We start from the raw sequence: 22,491 nt of genomic DNA on the forward strand, positions 1-22,491 counted from the left end.
CCCTCCCCCACACCCCGGGACAGTCTAGTCAATCTCCACTGCACCGTGTCAAGGAGCCCCACCTCAATCCTAAAGTCTGGGCGAGGACGTAACGCCCCTATTGTGGCCTGGGTCAGTTCGAGATTGACAAAGACACAGCAGGCCATCGGAACTGAGAGAGAAGAGAGAGAGACAGCGCATGCTTCTGGCCTGACTGCACGTCCCCGGCTGTAAAATCCCCCTTCCCTGACCCTCTCCACGTTTCCCACCTTGACCTACAAACTTCGAACATCGGTCGTATCCAAGGTTCAGGCCGCCTTTCCGATTATCTAACTACGCGACTCCGGGTGAAATGTTTTGACGGATCGGGAGGCTGTGAAGCACCATGGGAATTTTTTTTTAACTGCGGTACGGGCCGTACGCCAATACAAGTCACTGCGCTCAACCTGCCTTTCCTCAACTATTTCCTGTCACATTGACATTTGTTTTACACGAGTGTGGGCAGGAAGAGTTGGGGCGGGGGGGGGAAACCATTGCCACCAATTATGTCACAAGAAAAAAACATCGGACAATGATCTGCATAGGACGGTTTGAAAAACACGCGCGGAGTTTGCATCCCTGCGACATGCCGATGATGTTCGTTTTGACATCCGTTTTGCCCCAGATGAGATGCCTGATCCTCCGCTCAGCGACCACCCCCACCCCCACCCCCACCCCCCCGTTAGGTTTGCCAATCAATCACTTACGGTGCAGTTGCTCTCCGTGGAGTAGACAGAGCAGGTCCGTAGCAGCTTGTGCTCCGGCTCGGAGTAATCGCTGTCCACAGAGCAGGCATCGGGAGGGATGGCGTAATCGCTTTCGGAACTGACCGAGGACATCGAGACCCCTGCAGGAAAGGACAGACACACCGGTGACATTTTTCACCCCACCCAACCACCACCATCACTCTACTCGTAATCCGCTTCAACCACATCCAAGTCCATGCATCGACTGTGGACAGTTCAGGAAGGAATTGGAGGTTAGGGACAGGAGGCGGCTTCATAAATCCAAAACTCAACTGGGCTCATCGTGTGGCTACAAGAGCAGGTCAGAAGCTAGGAATACTGCGGTCAGTAACTCACCTCCTGACTCCCAAAGCCTGTCCACTATCTACAAGGCACAAGTCAGGAGCGTGATGGAATACTCCCCACTTGCCTGGATGAGTGCAGCCCCAACAACACTCAAGAAGCTTGGCACCATCCAGGACAAAGCTGCCCACTTGACTGGCACCACATCCACAAGCATCCAATCCCTCCACCACCGACGCTCAGTAGCAGCAGTGTGTACTATCGACAAGATCCACCGCAGAAATTCACCAAAGATCAGCAAAGAGGATTGGTGGCAGCACTGTAATCCAACCAGAAGCTGCGAGTGGTTGGAATCGCAACATGCCACAAATACGGACAACAAAATCCAGTGTCCAGGGTCATTGCCAAATGGATTAGGCCAGCTCTGAAACTGGGTGACCCACCTTGAACAAATCTGCACTGTATCTAAGCGCAAGGTCTCTAAAAGCCTCCTGCTGCTTGGGGTACATAAGTGCCCATGTTTGGGATATCTGCCTCAATAATCTGGGCCAGGAGAAGACTCTGACAGATTATCGCACACCTGCATGATGGATGTGCTCTCTGGAATGGGCTTTGTCCGGGATTGGGTGGGGGGGGGGGGGGGGGCACATCCGCAAATGGATCCCACTGCTCCATGTCAAGATCAGTAACGTAGTTGCGATAAATGAATGGGAACTAGGAAGCTTCCCGATCAAACCTGGAGTCAGGCAGGGCTGCCCTCGCTTGCTTGTCCCATTCAGCTGTTACATAGAACCTATTCTCGAGAAGCTCAGGAAGGATGGGAGCTTAAGAGCGGTGACAATCCCAGATAGTGGGGGCTCCATGACTCCCTGTCCACGGACAAAGTCATCGTCCTCTAATTGGATCCACTGAAGACCATCTGCAATCAGCTTAGACTGGGGCTTCAGATACATTGAAGTAATAGCGAGGCCGTGTTCTTCTGGAACTGGGCCAATCGATGCTTTGTCCCCTTCAGCATCAGGTCAGGTCACCTGAAGTTGCCAGGGATATGTTTAGGAGCAACTGGGCATGTGCATCTAAAAAAAAACCTGAAGGGGCGAGTAGATAGAGGGAAACAAAATATGGGAATGTAGGAGATAACACAGCGTGGAGCTGGAGGAGCACAGTGGGCCAGGCAGCATCGGAGGGGCAGGAAAGCTGACGTTTCGGGTCAGGACCCTCAGGAGTTCCCTCTCCTTTGTGGGTCGAAACCCAATTAACCGTGTCGCTGCACGTGGCATACGTCAGCTTGAACTTCGTTCCTGAGCTGTGGTGACCGCCCAAACTAGCTTCTGTTTGATCTGGAGATTGGAAATGGCCGACCAAAATGGCGCCCAAACGTCTAGCCAAAGTGGGGGTGGTGGGGGTTGGGGTGGGGTTTGGGGTGGGGGTGGGGGGGGTTGGGGGGGGGAGGTGGGGAGGGATAAAATACGCCCAATGTTGGTCCCATCCAGACGTGTTCTTGCGACACAACGCTGAGGTTCTCCCAGTCTCTGGGGATGTGAAGAATGGTTCCGGCCATATTGCTGCAGGATGGTCCACGTGGTGCGCCATCTCCCACCACCTCCTGGTGAGGCTCGTGCAGGGAAAGGCCTTTCAACACATAGCGGTCCGCAAATTGCGTCCTTGACGCTCTCCAGGGAAACAGGCTGGTTGATCCCGTCGGATGGCACCCCGAGCAAACCATCAAAGCTTCGCGGCCGAATATTTCGTCGCCGGAATCCTCGGACAAGGACGCAGCTAGGCTGGTAGTGAGGAGGCCCCTCACCTTTAACCAGATACTTTGTGCATGGGCACTGCCCTCAAGCCTGCAGCGATGGGGAAGTGATCCTTGCCCACCTCCTTGTTGAGTCTGCCTTTGCGAAGGAGGCCTGGATAGGACGCGCTGGGTTTTGTTGGGGTTCACCTTGAGCAGCTCTGTGATTCCATTCGCTACGGCTGTTCCCAGGGACGCAGGCCGAGAGAAACAACAGTTGCGTATGGAGGACCATCAACACATTTCTCTGCAAAGCTGCTGGTTTTTCAATGCCTGAGTCGTCCCTGACCAAGAGATGCAGACAGACACATTCCAAAATCCAGGACTACGTGCTGAGGGACATATTGAAGCTTAGGGCAGCCGCCGCACACGCTAATTAATGCCTTTAATTAGCAACGGGACTTGGCCTGTTGCCACAGGTATCGCCCCAGCAACAGGCTGGTGGTGGGGGCGGGGGGGGGGGGTGTGGTTGATGGGGGATGGTATGTGGTGGGCAGCCTCACCTTGCAGACAAAATGGCTTCCAGACCATCAAAGGGTTGCTCGCAGTCCCGTGTTCAAAGTACTTTGATCAAGCAACTGGACACCCCCACTCCACCATTCCCATCCGCCCGCCCTCCCCTCCCCTCCCCTCCCGATGGGGCTGCTCAGTAGGCCAGAGGCCCTGAACGATCCTCAGGGTGGACCCCTCTCGACGAGGACCTTTTCAGCATCATGTCTGGTGACCCTCCTTCAGAGTAAAGCCAATTGTCGCAATGCTGTTTGTGGGAGCTTGCTGTGTGCAATCCAGTTGCCATGTTTCCAACAGTGCAACACGGACTTGCTGTGAAACACTTCACGGAGTCGTGACTGGTGCTACGTAATTGCAATTTATCGTCCTTCTCCCTTACTCGCTGAGGGTTTGGAAAAATGTGAGGTACTGCATCTCAGTAATACAAGCAAGAACGGGACTTGTACAAGGGCCCTGGGTAGTGTTGTAGAACAGAGAGACCAGGTACATAATACTTTGAATGTTGCGTCACAGGTAGACAGGACGTTTAAGAAGGCATTGAACACACTTGCCTTCAGAACTTTGAGTATAGGAATTGGGAAGTCATGTTGAGGTTGTACAGGACATTGGTGAAGCCTCTTCTGGAGTACTGTGTCCAGTTCTGTTATAGAAAGGATATTATTAAATTGGAGAGGGCTCTGAAGAGATTTATGCTGGGAATGGAGGGTTTGGGATACGAAAATAGCCTGGAAAGAGTTTTTTTTCCACTGGAGCATAGGAGGTTGAGAGTTGATCTTATTGAGGTTTATAAAATCATGAGGGGCGTAGAAAAGGTACATAGCAAAGGTCTTTTCCCCAGGGTGGGGGAGTTCAAAACTAGGGGGCATAGGTTTAAGGTGAGAGGAGAAAGATTTAAAAAGGACATGAGGGGCAACTTCTTTTAACACGGAGAGTGGTTCGTGTGTGGAATGAACTGCCAGAGGAAGTGGTGGATGCGGGTACAGTTACAACGTTTAAAAGACATTTGGATATGTTCATGATTAGGAAATGTCTGGAGGGATATAGGCCGGGGGCGGGCATGTGGGACTAGTTTAGTTTGGAAACATGGGTCAGCACGGTGCAGTTGTTTCCGTGCTGTATGACTCCGCGACTAATGCCAGCCTCTGGGATTCCCATCCCGACAACTACCTACCTCTTTTCACAGCTCGGGGGCTCCCGGGTCCGCTGTTTTTCCTCGGCTCCGGTCCCACGGCAGACGTTCGGAAGCTGGCTTGGGAACTGCTGTCGTCGTCGGATCCCGAGGACTCGTCCGGGAAGGGAATGTTGCTGATCTGCGTGGCTTTCTGCGTCAGGAAGGGAACAGATCAGCCGCTTAGTTCAGTTCTCGGGCAGACCGCAGCGCACCCTTAGCTGAGCTCCCGATGGAGGCCCCAGGACCTCTGAGCTGGCGCTGAGACCAGGGGCAGTGAAATATCCAGGCCGTGTCTCAGGGCGGCCTGCAGAAAAGGTCTGAGCCAGACCCAGGATAAAGCCAAAAAACAAAAGCGTGTCTCTTTCACCTCCTTTGGGAGCTTCTAGTTGTAAAGCTGCTGAACTGGGGGGAAAGTTGGCTCTTAGGCAGCGAATTGTTCGATTCGAGGGACACAGTGTGCGTGGAAAGGCCACGCGCCCCAGTGGGCCGACCTTTCTGGTGGAAGTCAGGGACAGGACACTTTCTTTCCCGCTTCTGGCCTGGTGCTGGCTGGATTGAGAGGCTAAATAAAACCCGAAAGAACTGCAGACGCTGTAAATCAGGTGCAAAAACAGAAGTTGCTGGAAAAGCTCAGCGGGCCTGGCAGCATCTGTGAAGGAAATAAACAAGAGTCAATGTCTCGGGTCTGGCTGAGAGGCTGCTGGGAAGGGAGGCCTACAGTGCAAGGCTGCAACCAAGGGCTCGGGTTTGTGGAGGTCGGGAGGGGTGCTGTCTCCAACAGTCACAGCCTGTTGTGGGTCAGGTTGTCCTTTTGTTTTCAATAAAAAAAGAGAATTCAAACCAACCCAACCAACCACCTTTTCTTGCGGTGATAATACCTTCCCCACAGTCGGTGCCACAATATATATCTGGATGTTTCACAAGGTGATTCTAAGGCAACAAGGGCTGCCTCTCCAGCAATACAGAGCTGTTACCCACAACAAATGGGAGTAATGTCCATTTTTAAAAAAATGTTTTAAGTGTATTCTTTCATGGGGGGAGTGTAGCATCAATGTGAGCCGTTGTTGCCCCATCCCAAGTTGCTCTTGAACTCTGTGGCTCTCTGGACCACTTCAGAGGGCAGCTGAAGTTAACCACATCGCTCTGGGTCTGGAGTCACTTTTTTTCATTTTTTTTTTAAAAATTCATTCACGGGATGAGGGCGTCGCTGGCTAGGCCAGCATTTACAGTTCATCCCTAATTGCCCAGGGGGCAGTTAAGAGTCCAACACATTACTGGAGTCACACATAGGCCAGACCAGGTAAGGATGGCAGCTTCCTTCCCTAAAGGGCATTAGTGAACCAGATGGGTTTTTCCGACCATTGACAATGTATTCACGGTCATCATTAGATTCTTCATTCCAGATTTTTTTAATAGGTTTCAAATTCCACCATCAGACATGGGGGGATTCGAACCCAGGTCTCCAGCACATTTTCTGTGTCTCTGGATTAATAGTCTAGCAATAATACCACAAGGCCATTGCCTCACACTGACAGACTAACCCAAATGCTATTGAAGACCAGATGAAGACAGCGGTTTCCTTCCCTAAAGGACATTAGTGAAACCAGATGGGTATTTTCAAGCTTTCAACTCCAGATTTATTTATTGACTGATTGTAAATTTCACCAGTGGCCCTGGTGGGATTTGAATCTCTCGAAGCCAATCCTCTTGATTTAAAGTCATGGTGCAGTGTAGAATCATAGAATCCCCACACTAACTCCGAACAGCATCCCACCCAGACCCACCTCTCTACCCTATCCCTGTAATCCTGCATTTCCCATAGCTAACCCACCTAACCTACACATCCCTGGACACTAAGTGGCAATCTAGCATGGCCAATCCACCTAATCTGCACATCTTTGGACTATGGGAGGAATCTGGAGCACCCGGAGGAAACCCACGCAGACACGGGGAAAATGTGCAAACTCCACACAGACAGTTGCCCGAGGGTGGAATCGAACCCAGGTCCCTGGCGCTGTAAGGCAGCAGTGCTAACCACTGAGTCATCCCAGAGTGTAGCCTCTCATTCATGTGGAAACGCCTCGTGATCAGTTTGTGTGTCAGATCACACGAGAAGAGAATTCCTTTCGCACTATTAGTAAACCACACAAGCAAATGTTTGACCATTGACATGCTGGGCGCTGTTGGTAACCATTATGTTTAAGTGAATCCCTAAAGGATCAGGCAGTGTTCTCACTCCTGATTGCTAACCAGCGAATCCTTTCAAGAAAGTATGTAAGAGGTAAAAGGAAATGGGGTCGTTTCCTTATCCACCACCTTCAGTATTCACTGCCTCCACCACCAATGCACAGGGTCAGCATTGTGTGACTATACACTGGGCGCACTGCAGACACGAACACAAGTCCATCAACAGCTCCGTCCAAACCCACAGCCTCTATTTCTAGAAGGACAAGGGCAGAAGATGCTTGGGAAAGCCACCAGCTGCAAACCCCCGAAGTCAACGACCATCCTGATTTGGAAATGTATCGCCATTCCTTCAGTGTCCCTGGATCAAAATCCTCAACTCCCTCCCTAACCTCATTATGGGTGTCCCTACAGTCTGCAGTGGTGCAAGAGATATTTTGATTTTGATTTGATCTATTATTGTCACATGTAGCTGGGTACAGTGAAAAGTTTTGTTTTGTGTGCAGTACAGGCAAACCATACCATGCAAAGTGCATTACGGTAACAGAACAGAGCGAGGAATACAACGTTACTGCTGCAGAGCAGGTGCACAAAGAGCGAGATCAGCATTAAACTTAAAATTTGAGAGGTCCATCCAGAAGTCTCATAACAGTGGGGAAGAAGCTGTTATTGAATCTGTTGGTATATGTGTTTAGGTTTTTCTATCTTATGCCCGGTGGAAGAGGTTGGAAGAAATTATAACCGGGGTTGGAAGGGTCTTTGGTGACGTTGGCTGCCTTCCTGAGGCAGCGAGAATTATAGATGGAGTCAATGGATGGTTGGCTTGTGTGATGGACTGGACTGTGTTCACAACTCTCTGATCCTCGCTGTGACTGTCTCGAAGCAGAATCAAAGATGGGCAGCAAAGTCCAAATAAATGCCTGCTTTGCAATAGCCTCAGCACATTAGTGATTCTCCATTCGCCTAACAAGATGAATAGCTTTCCCAGTGACAAGCTTACAAAGCGCTTGGGAAGTAGTAACATAGTTAAAGCATTAACGTGGGTTACGTCCAGTCAGCAAACCTTTTGCAAACCAGCTTATTGCCTTACCCCTTTCAGAGTGGTGTAGACAGGAACTGTCACATTCTTGTATATGAGATGAGTGAAAGGCCCAGAGGTTAGACTCCCAGGAACGTTTGACACTAGAGAGCAGAACAGAAAATTACCACAAGGTTAATAGTGCAAACGTTAAGAGCTCGGTTCACACAAATGAAGGGGAGCTCTCCTTCAATTTCCAGCCAAACTCTCACCTCACCTGCTTCTCTGAGGATCAAGAAAATAATTTGACTGAGTCAGGCCTTTTCACATCCATCAGCCTGTTCAGACCAAACCAGTTCCGGCCAAAAGTCGGGATGGGGTTCTGGTTTTACATCACCCGTGGGACCTTGATTTCTGTATTAAAAAGGGGCCTACTGCTTGCAACAGCTGGGCACTTCTAACACTCGACAGGAGGTCGAAACGGAGCTAGCTACACTGCTCCTGTTAAACCTAGCTGCCGTCCCACCCAACATCTGTCAATGTTGAACAAAGGCCGCTCAGTTTGGGAGACTGCGTCCCACTTCTCACGGAGTGAGTTTGGAATTGCAATCGGGCCCTCAGTTTGGGTGCGACAGTGTTGGGGCTGGCTGTGAGGCTCTATTTTCAGTGACGGAGAATCAGAGGAGGCCGAGACACACTCGCTGGTGCGTTAAACAAACCCTACCGGAGAACAAGCCGAGATTCTTGTTGGCGCTAAGTAGGAAAAAGTGGGGCCTGAGAGGAGAGGGTGCTGCAGGCCTCATCCTTACTCACAGGCCTATACCCCCCTCCCCTGACCTCAAAGCGACAAAGTAAACTCCGACGAAAAGCAGGCTGATTCTGTTGAAGTGGAGAATCCTTCATCTTCCCCATCCCCCCGCCCCTCCTGTCGTCTCTTTGATCCCTTTGAACCCTCTTCAGATCCAGCAACCCTGCCTTCTGTTTATTTAAGGCTTTGAAGCTGATGCTGGTGAGGATTTACCAGTAAACACAGGCTTTAATTACTGGGGGTGGGGGCATGGGGAAAGACCCTCCTTTGATCAGAGCCGCACGGGGTGTGTTGGGGAGGGGGTTGCTGAGCGGGGAACTGCCACTCCTGTTACGCATCCAAGGTGCGGTGTTCTCTCCTGGGCTGACAGCTGCGCAGGTGCCAGCGGCAAAACGCTGATACGCAGCCAAATGAAGGGGGCTCCCCAGCTGCACGGGTAGAGGTCTCAAGGAGGCCCCCAGGCCCACTTCACTCTTCGCAAAGCCACTCCTCGCTGGAATTTCTGTCATGGCCTGGCGACTGGGCCCAAAGAACTGGAGTCCTGTTCTTTGGGAGTTCAGGTGAGGGGCAGGGGGCCTAGGATTGGATTGGCACCGGGTGATGTGGTCGGTTTGGGTGGGTGCGGGGGGGGCCTGTCATTTCTGACCCTGCCCTTTGGATTTCGTCACATAACTCCTCACAACCTCTGACTTCCTCCTCCTCCACCTCTGGCAGAAATGGTTGAAGAACACGAAACCTTTTGTTTCTTCCCCCAGAAAGAGACGCCCCCAGTTTGACGTCTAACTTTTAAATCGGGTTCAAGGGTTACAGGGGGGTGTGGGCAGGGCAGTGGAGCTGAGGCCCAGATGAGAGGCGTCACGGTGGCTCAGCGGTTAGCGCTGCTGCCTCACAGCGCCGGGGACCTGGGTTCAATTCCACCCTTGGGCGACTGTCTGTGTGGGGTTTGCACATTCTCCCTGTGTCTGTGTGGGTTTCCCCCGGGTGCTCTGGTTTCCTCCCACAGTCCAAAGATGTGCAGGTTAGGTGGATTGGTCATGGGAAATACAAGGGTTACAGGGAGAGGATTGGGGGCGATCCTCTTCGGAGTGTCAGTTGGACTCGATGGGCCAAATGGCCTGCTCCCACGCTGGAGGAAATTCTAGGAGATCAGCCACGATCCTTTCGATGGTCGTTTGAGGGACTGAACAGCCTGCTTCTGCTCCTAGCTCTTATGTTTTCAGTTGCTGAAAATTCCAGGGAGATCCTGGAGGATTGGCAACTCCACACCTCATCTCTAACATAACGTTAGAGTGGGCCTGCATGCAATATGCTGATGGGAACATATCAGCATGCACATACATGAAGGTGGGGAGCATAAACCACTTAGTTAGTCCATTTCTACACGAAATGGCACGGAAGTCTGCCTACATACACATCACCGCCAGCCCTCACCACGTCGCACACGACCCTGAAGTCTTGGGGCCCCAAGCCCTGCTCTTGCCTCTGGGAGCTGACACTCACAGTGCAGTCCTGAGGGAGCGCTGCGCTGTTGGAGATGTCAAGCCAAGGCCCCCCGATCACACTCCCTCTCTGTCCGACGATGTAAAGATTCCAATGGGGAAGCGGGAGGGAAACCGCATCCCCTCCCCCATGTCAGAGGTTAAGGATACACCTCAGCAGGGAATGGAGCTGACTCCTGGTTTAACGATAAAGGACCCTCATGCCCACCCGATCGAGCTCACCAAACAAGGCATGTCGTCTCCTTGACCAACTTCACTTACATCTCTTGGAGGAGCTGCTAGCCAGGGTCACCTCCGACATTCTCATGCCAGACTTGGCCAGGGCGTATATTCGACCTTCCTGTAAAACACAGGCAATGGTGGGGTGCGGGGAAGAAAGAGTTGGAAATCAGTTCCCATGTACAAAGCTTAAATGACTAACCCCAATCAGGAGTAAGGGGCAGAGAAGAGTCAACTACTAAATTTGCAGGCGTGATCAGAATCGACTTCATTTGCCATGGCACAGTGGGGTACTGTGTTCATCCTGGAGCGAAGAGGGTTGACGTGCAAGTCCTGGACCTGAGCACAAAATCTGGGGCTTACCTTTCCACGGTGCAGTATAGAGCACGGTCAGATTGCGCGACATTAAAGGGAGCGTTTGTCTGCCCTCTCAGGGCGCTGCTGAAAGATTTCCTGATGTGGCCGGTCTGACCGACCAGGCAAATGCCACCCCAACACAATCACCAGCAAGCTTTTGATCCATCCCATCCCATCCCAGGTAGGACCGCTGCCAGTGGCCAGGTTTCCCATTGCGAGTCACTGCTGGTGGACCCTCTTCGAAGTTCTGGTCTCCTTATTTGAGGAAGGATGTTCTTGCCACGGAGGGAGTGCAACAAAGGTTTACCAGACTGACTCCTGGGATGGCAAGGCCGATGTACGAAGAGAGACCAGATCAGTTAGGACTATATTCACCGGGGTTTAGAAAAATGAGGGAGATTCTCATGGAATCCTACAAAATTCAAACAGGAGTAGACAGGGTAAACAAGGATGTTCCCAGTGACCAGGGTTTCGCAATCCAAGGATACACGGTAGGCCAGTTAAGACTGAGATGAGGAGATACTTCTTCAGCCAGAGAGCGGTGAGCTTGTGGAATTCTCTGCCGCAGAAAATGGTTGAGGCCAAAACATTGAATGTTTTCAAGAAGGGGTTAGATATAGTTCTTAGGGCTATACCTGGTCGTATTTTCCGTGTTTCTGTGTTTACTCCACTCCCATCAACTTCCCACTGTCAAAGACTTTGGGCAAGGCTGTACAAAGAGCAGTACATTGTTTGTGATCAAGAACTCGGAGGTGATTGGATTGTCCTCTGACCTTCGAAAGGAAAACAAAAACGGTGGAAGCATGGGGAAGGTGCTGGGAATTGTGCTGATCGGAGAGCTCCTCCAGATAGTTAGCACTAGCACAATGGGCCAGATGGCCTCCTAACATGCTGGTTATGAAAAAATAAGAACAGAAAGAGTAAAAGGGTTGGAGAAACAAAGATCTCGTACTGAGCAGAACAGTAGAGGAAAAGTATTGAAGAAGAATGTTGTGATTGGCTGTATCCTGGGTTGCAGAGACGTCGAGAAAGACCGGCTAGTACAACATATCACTGTCATAGTCGCAAACATGTAGTCGCATTTGTGACTATTTCTGCACACGCTATAATTTCCCCCGTCTCCATGTATAATGGAAACTGCTATGTAAACATGTCATGCTGTAATTACACCTGCCCACCACTGGTGGCGACATGACATGCCAGGTGTGTCTATCCTGGCTCCACAGCCTTTACAGCAGGGAAGCTGCCTTGCTCCTGATAGCTTGACTTCCTGATTTGGTGCACATTTTAATACTAAATTATAGACAGCATGATATAAAGATTACTGTCGAGTGGACAGCATCAAGATGACAATTGAATTTTTCAGGGTAAACTTCCTGCTCCTGCACCTACAAGGACACTGATGGGAGCTTTGTTCCAGTTTTCAGAAGGAATATTGGAGCTTCCCATCGAACAACTGGTGGAAGGATCGGATCAGCTAATGTCCTCCAATTCTGGCTTCCACAGGACCAGCTCTACTCTTTTTGGAGGGGGGTGGGATTTCTTTCTTGACCTCTCTGCAACCCTTGACTGCAGCAGTCAACTGCATCTTCCTTCAGGGTGATGCAGGGCTCTGGAGTGCCAAGGGCTGTCACCACAGGAGAGCGTCTGGAGTCACAGACGTCAAGCTAAGTGACAGGAAAACTCGAGGGGACGCGAGGAATAATGTTTTTATGCAGAGGGCGCCTGGAATTCACTGCCTGAGTTGGTTGGTGGCAGCAGAGACCCTAAACCCTATTAAAAAGTATCTGCACCTTAAGTGCTGCAGGGCTACGGGCCAATGTGCAGGAAGGTGGGGTTAGAAAATGTCTGCGTCGCGATGGGCCAAATGGGTCCCCTTCCGCGCTGTATCATTTCTGCGGTTCAGCTCCCAAAATGGGGCGAGGTCAGAAATCACACAACACCAGGTGACAATCCACCCCAGTCCAACAGCGGCACCTCCACATCATCAAAGTGTGACGATTAGTGAGGTCCAAATAAATCGTTGTGTACGTGCTAACGTGCGCCTCACTGCTCTTTAAGTAAAGTTCGAGGCAATTTCCCAGTGAAACGCAGACATGTAATCCCAGTACTTCAGAGATAGTAGGAACTGCAGATGCTGGAGAATCTGAGACAACAAGGTGTAGAGCTGGATGAACACAGCAGGCCAAGCAGCATCAGAGGAGCGGGAAGGCTGACGTTTCGGGTCTGGACCCTTCTTCAGAAATGGGGGAGGGGAAGGGGATTCTGAAATAAATAGGGAGAGAGGGGGAGGCCGATGGAAGATGGATAAAGGAGAATGGTTGTTTTCCTGTGGCGTGGAAATCCATTTATGGATTCGGGCATTCTTCTCTGCAAAGGTGGAATGAGTAATGTGTCCCAGTCACAGCCTCACGCAGCACTCCGCCTGAGAGAAGGCCCCTCTGGGTTCAGAGGGGGAATCTCTACCAGGGGATGAAGCTGAGGGGAACTGGAGGCTTGGAGCTGGTGGGACTGGCTTCAGGATGCTGGTGTGTGATACAGAGACACTGGAAAATAGGAGCAGCAGCAGGTCATTCGGTCCTTCCAATGCGCTCCACTATTCAATGGCTGATCATCCAACCCAGTCCCCTGTTCCCGCTTTCTCCCCATACCCTTTAGCCGTAAGAACTACATCTGCTTCTTGGAAAACATTTAGTGTTTTTGCCTCGACTGCTTTCTGTGGCAAAAGAATTCCCGCAGGCTCACCGCGCCCTCCTCCATCATAAACGGCCTGGCCTGTGTCCATAAACTGGGACTCACGGCTCGAGACACCCTGGTCATCAGGTCATCGTTGCTTCCTGCAATGAGAATCACAGAATCCCTACAAGTGCGGAAGGAGGCCACTTGGCCCGTCAACTTCACACTGACGCTCCGAAGAAAATCCCACCCAGACCCATCACTATCCCTGTAATCCTGCATTTCCTGTGGCTAGCACATCCCTGGGCACTATGGGTAATTTAGCATGGCCAATCCACCTAAGCTGCACATCTTTGGACAGTGGGAGGAAACCTAAGGAAACCCACGCAGACACGGGGGAGAATGTGCAAACTCCACACAGACAGTCGCCCCAGGGTGGAATCAAACCCGGGTCCCTGGCGCTGTGAAGGAGCAGGGCTAACCGCTGAGCCACAGCACCATCCCATTCGAATTGTTTCTATGAGATCGCCCCATCCTTTCTCCTAAACTCCAGCGAATACTAGAGTCCTGCCCTCTCAGGCATCAGTCTGGTAAACAGTCCTGAGGTAAGGAGACCGAAACTGTACACAATATCCGCATCCCACCACCACCAACCCGCCCCACACCCCGAAGTTGGCCCAGTGGGGCAGTGTGAAGGAAATTTCCTCTTACCCAGGAGGGCAAACGATGCAGGGGGGGAGGCGGAGGTTCGTTCCTGGAGGAGGAGCTTTCCGAACCCACCGAAGCCTCTTTCGACGCCGGTAGTGACAGCGGTGGTGGTGGTGGTGACGGTGATGGTGGGGACGGGAGGGAGCCGTCCCGGGCCAGGGAGCCTTCGCACTCTTCGGTGTCCATCCGCTCAGGAACGTCGTCGATGTCCGTCTCCTGGACCCGGGCGGGGCCGGCCGGCTGGAAGGCGGGGCAGACGATGTCAATGCGGATGAGGCGGTGGGGCCTATCGGAGGCCCCGGCCTGTGGCTGGCTGAGGTGTTTCTTCGCCAGCTGGATGCTGTCCCTCGGCGCCAGCGGCGTCCTGGCCTTGGGCAGGGTCATGCTGGTGACCACGGGGCCCTCCCTGGCCGCCAAGGCTGGCAGGGTGGGCCTCGGCCTCTGGGTGGCGCCGTCACCGGATGTCGGTGCTGAGCAGCCCTTGACCACCGCCGTCTCCCGGGCGGCCCGCAGCGGGGGCCTGACCTCGGGACCGCCTCCGCCGTCCCCCTCCAGGCCCAGAGCGGGCTCCGGGGGGCAGGCCTCAGGCCGGAGCGATCTGCTCCCCGCCTCGGCCCGGCCCTCCTCCCCCTCCGTGGCAATCCGTCCAGGCCGCTCCTCCCCCTCCTCGGCGCAGGGCTCTTCACCCGCCGCCGCGGGCCAGGACAGAGCCACGGGGGCGGTTTCGGGGGCCCCGCCCGCCGACGCATCGGCTCCCGGTCGCTCGCTCCGTGAGTCTGTTCGAGAAAAAAGAAAAAAAAATCGAGCTCGGTTACTGGGACGGTCCAAAGGTCTTGAAACCATCAGAAAATGGAGAAACTCTCTCAATATTAATGGGGGAGGGATGGGGGGGTTTAGAGGGCATGCAGTGGAGGGGGGGATAAACATACAAACTAAGAGGAGTCGACCATTCAGCCCTTCAGGCTTGCTCTGCCACTCCGTATGACTGTCCAACCCCAGACCCTGTTGCTTCCCCCTTTCTCCCCATGCCCTTTGACCCCGTTAGGCCCTCAGAACTACATGTAACCTCCTTGAAAACGTTCAGTGTTTTGGCCTCAACCGCTTGCCATAGAAGCGAATGCCACAGGCCTACCACTCTCTGGGTGAAGACATTTCCCTCCACCTCAGTCCTAAAGGCCTACCCCATATCCCGACAGGGATTGGAAGGGGGTTGGTGGGGGGGTTGAGATGAGGGTGGCGAGTGGGACGGGATGTGGCTGGGCGGAAGGGGTGGGTGAGGGGATTAGGTTGGGGGGGGGGCCCAGGATGTTGGAAAGTGGGGCGTGATGGAGGGGGCGGGGTCGGGGAAGGCTGGTGTCTCGGGATGGGAGCTGATGGAGGTGGTGACGGAGAGGGCAGGTCAGGGGTATAGGGCTGGACAGGGCAGCAGGGCTGACCAATGGTGGGAGGGGTGTTACAGGAAAGGGAGAGGGTAGGGGTGACAGAGTGTGGGTTTGAGAGATTTCAGGAGGCCTGCGGCGGGGTGAGGTGCATGATTAGAGGTGGGGAGGGAGGGGCTGCGATGGAAGTGACGACACGGGAACACTGGGATGCTGGGGCTGGGTGTGGGGTTTGCAGTTGGGGTGGCTTAACTAGCAAAAGGGTTGGGAATATCCCTGACTCGCAATATGAGCTTTCTCAGAGGGGCTATCATAGCGTCACAGAGATATACAGCATGTAAACAGACCCTTCGGTCCAACTCGTCCGTGCCGACCAGATATCCTAAATTAATCTAGTCCCGTTTGCCAACATTTAGACCATATCCCTCTAAACCCTTTCTATTCATGTACCCATCCAGATGCCTATTAAAATGTTGTAATTGTACCAGCCTCCACCACTTCCTCTGGTAACTCATTCCACATGTGCGTGAAAAGTTGGCCCTTAGGTCCCTTTTAAACCTATGCCCTCTAGTTCTGAACTCCCCTAATGTGGGGAAAAGACCTTGGCTATTCACCCTATCCATGCCCTTCATGACTTAATAAGCCTTTAGAAGGTCACTGCTCAGCCTCCGTCGCTCCAGGGAATATGGCCCTAGCCTATTCAGCCTCTCCCTATAGCTGAAACCCTCCAACCCCAGCAACATCCTTGTAAATCTTTTCTGAACCCTCCCAAGATTCCCAACATCTTTGCTATAGCAGGGAGACCAGAATTGCAAGCAATACTCCAAAAGTGGCCTGACCAATGTCCTGTACAGCTACAACGTGACCTCCCAACTCCTATGCTCAATGCACCGACCAATGAAGGCACGCGTACCAAACGCCCTGTCTGCCCGCGACCACACCCCCCCCCACTCCCCCGCACCTTGCACCCCAAGGCGCTTTGACCACGATCTGGGTTGGGAATGTTGCAAGGGAAGCCTCCGGCCTTGCTTTAGTGTCGCACGCGTTCTCAGCTCCGGTCCACTGCTGCCTCTTCCATCCTGCTTTCGATCCTTGCCACCAGCCTGAACATTCACCTACCCCTCCCCGTACAACCGCCCCGTCACTGAATTTTTCCGCACAGTGTGATCTTGGCAATCGGGGCCTAGCTTCGGTGCTTGCAAGGGGTAGTTGTGGTTCGGGGAGTGTGTGTGTGTGGGGGGTGGGGGGCGAAGAATTCCTGCCACGGGGGCGGGATGGAGGTTTTAAAAGGGTGCACAGCCGAGCGGTTGGTATATCTGTTCCCACTCCAATATTCACTGCCATACAGGGGTTAAACAGACAGTATGAATGTTTTGTCAAAAGCAAACAGGCAAATACTATTCCCTCCCCCAACCAACCCGAGGAACAGGTCAGGCCACTCGGCCCCTCGAGAGCCTGCTGCTCCACCCAGTCACGTCACGGTAGCTCAGCATCTCAATTCTATTTCCCATCTTTCCCGAACGGGAAAAAAAATCTAGAAATCGGAGTCTCAAAAGTTTAAACTGACTACCCCCTTGCCCCACCTGCCACTAATATTAACCTTAACATTATGTGGGATACGGAATTCCAAATTCCTGTTATCTTCGTATCGTCGCTAACTTTAAAATGTTGCCCCATTGCTCTGGGATCCCCAGCAAGAGGGAGGTTTTATCTGGGGCTCCATCAATACGTTGAGCCCCCATCGTTAAAATCAATCGCCTGGTCTCAACATCTTAGGCCGTCGAAGCTGAACTAAGCCTTTTACGTGCTGGCATTCTTCTTGTGGGTCCTAAGTGTGGATCCTCAAACAGGACATCTGCCACAGTGATGGTCCTCCGAGTGAACTGGGGGCAACAGCAGCCCTGCCCCTGGAAGACTCCCAGGTCAGGGGGGGAGGTGGGGGGCTTTCATGTTGACGAGGGTAGCATCAGACGGCAGGAAAGACGGGAACAAAATGTGCCGAAGTGCGAGCAAACCCACAAACCTCTGAGGGATCGAAGTGGGGTTGAGGTGGAGGACTGGTCAGGAATAGCAGGCCAGGTTCGAGGAGCTGGAGAGAGGAGGAGGAGGAGGCCATTCAGCCCGTCCTGGCTCCCAGCCAGAGCAAGCAAACTGGTCCCACGAGCATCCACCTCCTCCCCCCACCAATCCCGAATTCCTCCAGCTAGAAGCCCTGCAAATTTTCTTTCCAGACAATCATCCCGTTTCCTTCGGAAAACCACGATCGGAGCTGCCTCGACCACATGCACAGGTGGTTCCAGACCCTAACCCCTAACTGTGTGAAAGTTCACCTCCACATTACCTCTCTTCATTTTGCGAACCACCTTTTATTGGTGTCTTCTTAACTCTTGTGCCAATGGAAATGGGTTCTCTCGATCTGCTCTATCTAGAACCATCAGAGGCTTGAAAAGGCCCGTCCAACGTCCTCTCAACCTACCTCCCTTTTGCTAATAATAAAAAAATCACCACCTGCTCTGCTCCATCCATGAAGCTCCTCATCCCTGGGAAGTGTTCTCACAAATCTCCCTCCAATGCCTTCACATCCTTCCTAAAGTTCCCTTCCCAGAACTGGACACAGTGCTCCAGTTGAAGCCCAACCAGGATTTTATAAAGCTTCATTGTAACTTAATTACATTCGTACCATTTGCTTACAACCTACTCCATATCCCATTTATGTTCTTGCCTCGATTTTGAAGGGATATGTTTAGTGGAGGCAGGAGTTCCTTGCAGTCTGGGAAATTAGGCTTCCCCCAAAGGAAATTGATCTGCTTTAACAGTTGCCTCATGGTGCTGTAAAAAGCAGTTCAGCTGGTAAATAGGCAGAGTCTGAATGGTCGAACCCAAAGGTGACAGACATTCCTACTGGTTAATCCCTGGTTATTGAGTAACAAAGCAGAGTATTACATTTGGGCCTGTAAATCTGTTACTGTTGTTCCACTGAGTCATTCGGTTATTAAACAAAATGTTACAGGAAAGCAGTCAAACATTAAACCCCAAAGTTAGATATTTCCAAAACCAACTATGTCTCTGTCTGTTTATTCTACAGCTCGTGTGTAGAGTCGATTTTCACCGTAACATACACCTACAGCCAGTTTCTATAACACTTTCTTCGCACCTTTATAGTTGGGGAATGAGCCTTTGGCTTTTGCAGTAACATTCCTGACCGTGAGTCAAAATAGGAGTACAGGGAAAGAGAGACTTGAATTTATATAGCACCTTTCACTTCCTCAGGGTGTTCTAGACTCTTAACGTATCTCTTCCTTTGTCTTTTTTCATCAGACGTTAGCCCATCCCTAGTGCCCTTGAACTGATTGGTTTGCCAGGCATTATGGGGAGCAGTTACTATATTGTGGGGTGTCCTGGAGTCACGTTTAAGCCAGAGCGGGACATTTCTGCCTCTAAGGGGCATTAGCAAACTGGATGGGCTTTTAATAGCTTCCTTGGTGAATTTAACTACCTTGAACCCATATCCCCACAGCATTCACCTGGGCCTCTGGATTGCTGGTCCAGTGACAATGCCACTTGGCCACTATCTCTTCCTCCTCTGTGAACTTCTTCCCTACTCTCTCTCTCTCTCTCTTTCTTAAGCTTCGGCTTAAATCCACCATTTACTTTCGGTTTCCTGCCTTAAGATACCCTTCCTCCACCTGCTCGTAGGACTTTATCTGACGTGCACTCCCATAAACTGCCTGAGGGCATTTTACAACATCCCAAAAGATGCGACACAAAAGCCATTTGTAACTATATTTGAAAACAGAGCTTCTGGTCAGTCACTTACGACACACTCGGTGCCACAAAGGCACTAACCTCCTGCTGCTGGTGGGCTCAGATTTACAAAGACAAACAAACACACCGTAACTGCAAGGAAGGACATGTGTGAGACTTGAGGAAAATGGGTTAACTTCTTTTCTGCAGAGGAGCAAGCCAGCGGCACTGATCGGCAAAGAACTGACCAGGACACGACTGGAATGAAAGCAATTTAACTGGCATCTTAGTGACTCCCTCCCGCAAAATCGGAACAAAGTCCAGAGCGAAAGGAGGAAACTGTGGGGCTGTCGGAGACGGTGTAAATGGGGTGATGGGGAAACGAAGATTCAGGCGGCTGTATAAACCCGCAGCCGATCCCATTTGACACCACTTTCCAAGTGAGAGGCCTAACTGTTCTCCAAGTGAGAGGCCTAACTGTTCTCTCCTGTGGGCGGCACAGTGGCTCAGTGGTTAGCGCCGCTGCCTCACAGGGCCAGGGACCCCGGGTTCGATTCCGCATCTCGGGCGACTGTCTGTGTGGAGTTTGCACGTTGCCTGCGTGGGTTTCCCTCGGGGTGCTCCGGTTTCCTCCCACAGTCCAAAAGGACGTGCAGTTGAGGTGGATTGGCCGCCCTCAGTTGCAGGGTTGCAGGGTTACAGGGCAGGGGATCGGGATGCTCTTCGCAGACTCGACGGGCTGAATGGCCTGCTTCCACGCTGTAGGGATTCTATGATTCTCCCTCCACTAGACAGTGGGCCCTGCCTGCCTGCCTCACCCACCAAAGCTACACTGTCACCTCCTAAAACCTGTGAGTGACGCTGACAAGTAGGACAAGGAGCGACAGCGCCTACAAATTCATTGCTCGCCGCGTGGCTCGGAAACACGCTGCCCGTCTGTTCATCATCACCGGGTTAAAATTTCCCATCTGCACCCCCCTCCGGCCCCTCCCTAAGGACACGTTTGGGGTCGCCTTCGGCACAAAGACAGCAGCCTCTCATGGGAGCAGTGTTCCGCCATCATCCGACAGGCGAGGGAGGGGGGGGGTCTGTCCAGTCACACCCACAGCACCGCCCGACCCCCCACCAGGCATTCGCGACGAAACAATCCGGCCCAGCGGCTGCACTTTTCATTTCCGAGCCGGCAAATCACGGCCGGAAAGTCCCGAAGCACTTGCGGTGCTGCTATCCTTCGGGGTAGGCCTTAAAACCACGTGCCCCTGAACTGAAGGCTTCGGTCTCTGGGAGAGTAGGCCTCAAACCCGCGAGGGGTCCAGGCCTCGGGGCCAAAAGCCAGCGACGACTGCAGTTTTGAACCGAGACCGCCACACCCTCGTTCCTCCCCCAACCCCCCCCAAAACTTTAACGGCGGAGGAGATGCGGTAGCCAGTCCACGCACAGCAAGATCCACGTAGGCCGTGTCGTGACACGCAGCCTGACGACTGAAGGGTAACTCACGATTAGCGGGAGGGTCTGAGAAAAGAGGGTGGACATACTGCTGAGGCTGCACAGAGAGCAAAGTGCCCGATGGTGGGGTGGGGTGGGGGAGGTGGTTGGGGAGGATTATATCGGCTGGTTTCAGAGGAAACCGGATGAAGATATGCCAGATAAAGCCTTTGAAGGGAATGAAAGCTGGAATTGTAAACTTTTCTTTTTAAAAAAAAACTCCCAGACCACCCAGACAGACCAAAAGGTTTCTGGTGTTCCCCTGCGTCAGTGAGCGGACACACACGCACCTTACTCTAAAGCCAGCCAAACGGGAACACGGAGGGTTCAAATCAGAGCAAGTTACCGTTTCTCACTTCAAGATCTCGAATTCCTTCAAAAGGACAATACCTTGAATCTTGGCATGCAGGGCCTGAATCTGTTCAGCTTGCTTCTGGGTAGTTACTTTGAGATGTTGGTTTTCGAACTCCAGCTTCAAAATTCAAAAGAAGAACGCACCACAATGAGATGGGAAGGAAGGAAGGAAGGAAACGTGCATTCATATGGCGCCTTTCACCTCCGTCAAGCGCGCAAAAGGCCTAGCAGCCACCGAGGAGGTTCCGAATCACGGGGCCTCAATGTTTCCACTTTTATTCCGCAACCCCCCACCTCCCCCCACCCCAACCATCCCACTTTCCACTTTGGAGAGGGTGCAGTGCAGTTCGCGACACTGTGATCCCAAACGCCCCAGCTATATTGGAGATGTATCCAATGACGAGGGCACCGCGAGGGTAATTCAGAAAATGCCTTAGTAACCTCCACAGGCCTCCGACCTCTGACCTCGGCTGCGTGGATTCCTGTTAGCACCCACCAGCTACGTGCCCCCTCGATCCCAGCCCTCCTCGCCGGCAGCACACAGGAAGGCATTGCCCGATGTTAGCCATCTACCTGTCTGTGTAGGGGGAGAGAGGAAGGGAACTAATAAGGGTGACTCTTTGCTGGAGGGTTGGGAGTGAAGGGGATTGGCAGAGCAGGCAGGCGGCAATCAGACAGCGAGGAAAGGGAAGAACCGGGAACAAACGGCTTTCCGGGGAAACTGGGATGGATCTGGAAAACCCACCCACCCAAAGTTTGATTATTTATTTTATTCATTTGCGGGATGAGGGCGTCGCTGGCTCGGGAGGCATTTATTACCCAGAGGGCAGTTAAGAGTCAACCATATTGCTGTGGGCCTGGAGTCACATGTAGGCCAGACCAGGTAAGGATGGCAGTTTCCTTCCCTAAAGGACATTGGTGAACCGGTTGGGATTTTCCCCGACAAATCGGCAATGGATTCACGGTCATCATTAGATTCTTAATTCCAGATATTTTGTTGAATTCACATTGCGCCATCTGCTGTGGCAGCTTGGCCTGGCTAGAAAGGCTCAAAGCAACGAGGGTCAGTCTGCACGGCAACTCCAGGCTGGAGAAACAGGCAGGACCCAGATGAGGCGTTTTGAGACATTTGGGTCAGGTCGGAGGAGAGAAACTAAATCCTCTGAGCGAAGACCAGAACCAGGAGCCTCGACTGTTAACACCAGATCGTTCAGGAAAAACCTCCCTCCCAGGAAGTACGGTGGATATCTGGAGAAGGGAGCGGGAGGGGGAGGGAATGCAAACAAGGAGCGTGACCTCCGGCCGAACGGCTAAGTCTGGGCTTGCGGTGTTCAATAATATTTTGACATCCTCGGCCAGGAATGTACGTTAATCATCTGATGATACGAGCGGGGTGGGGGGGGTCAAGGAATGTGCCGAGATTCCGGGACAATGATGTATTGCCTGGACGCAGCACTTGGTGGGACTGTGAACTCAAATCTCTGGAGGGCAGCAGGTTTGTCCCCTTCGGCGTACCGTAGTTGCCCGAACTGGAGGTT

General features: G+C 52.4%; 1 protein-coding gene across 1 annotated transcript in view; it reads right to left on the reverse strand.

Moving 5' to 3' along the window:
- The window catches only part of plekhh1 (pleckstrin homology domain containing, family H (with MyTH4 domain) member 1), a 110,577-nt gene that overhangs the window by 50,896 nt on the left and 37,190 nt on the right, over positions 1–22,491 (reverse strand). The window contains exons 6-11 of the mRNA XM_048599944.1: positions 20,990–21,071; positions 13,995–14,767; positions 10,293–10,371; positions 7,797–7,888; positions 4,523–4,673; positions 726–865 (exon numbers count right to left, since the gene is read on the reverse strand). Of these exons, the coding sequence (XP_048455901.1) occupies positions 726–865; positions 4,523–4,673; positions 7,797–7,888; positions 10,293–10,371; positions 13,995–14,767; positions 20,990–21,071 (1,317 nt within the window). The remainder of the gene's footprint in view (positions 1–725; positions 866–4,522; positions 4,674–7,796; positions 7,889–10,292; positions 10,372–13,994; positions 14,768–20,989; positions 21,072–22,491) is intronic.

The sequence above is a fragment of the Rhincodon typus genome, chromosome 8, assembly GCF_021869965.1.
Source record: "Rhincodon typus isolate 14 chromosome 8, sRhiTyp1.1, whole genome shotgun sequence".
Classification (NCBI taxonomy): domain Eukaryota; kingdom Metazoa; phylum Chordata; class Chondrichthyes; order Orectolobiformes; family Rhincodontidae; genus Rhincodon; species Rhincodon typus.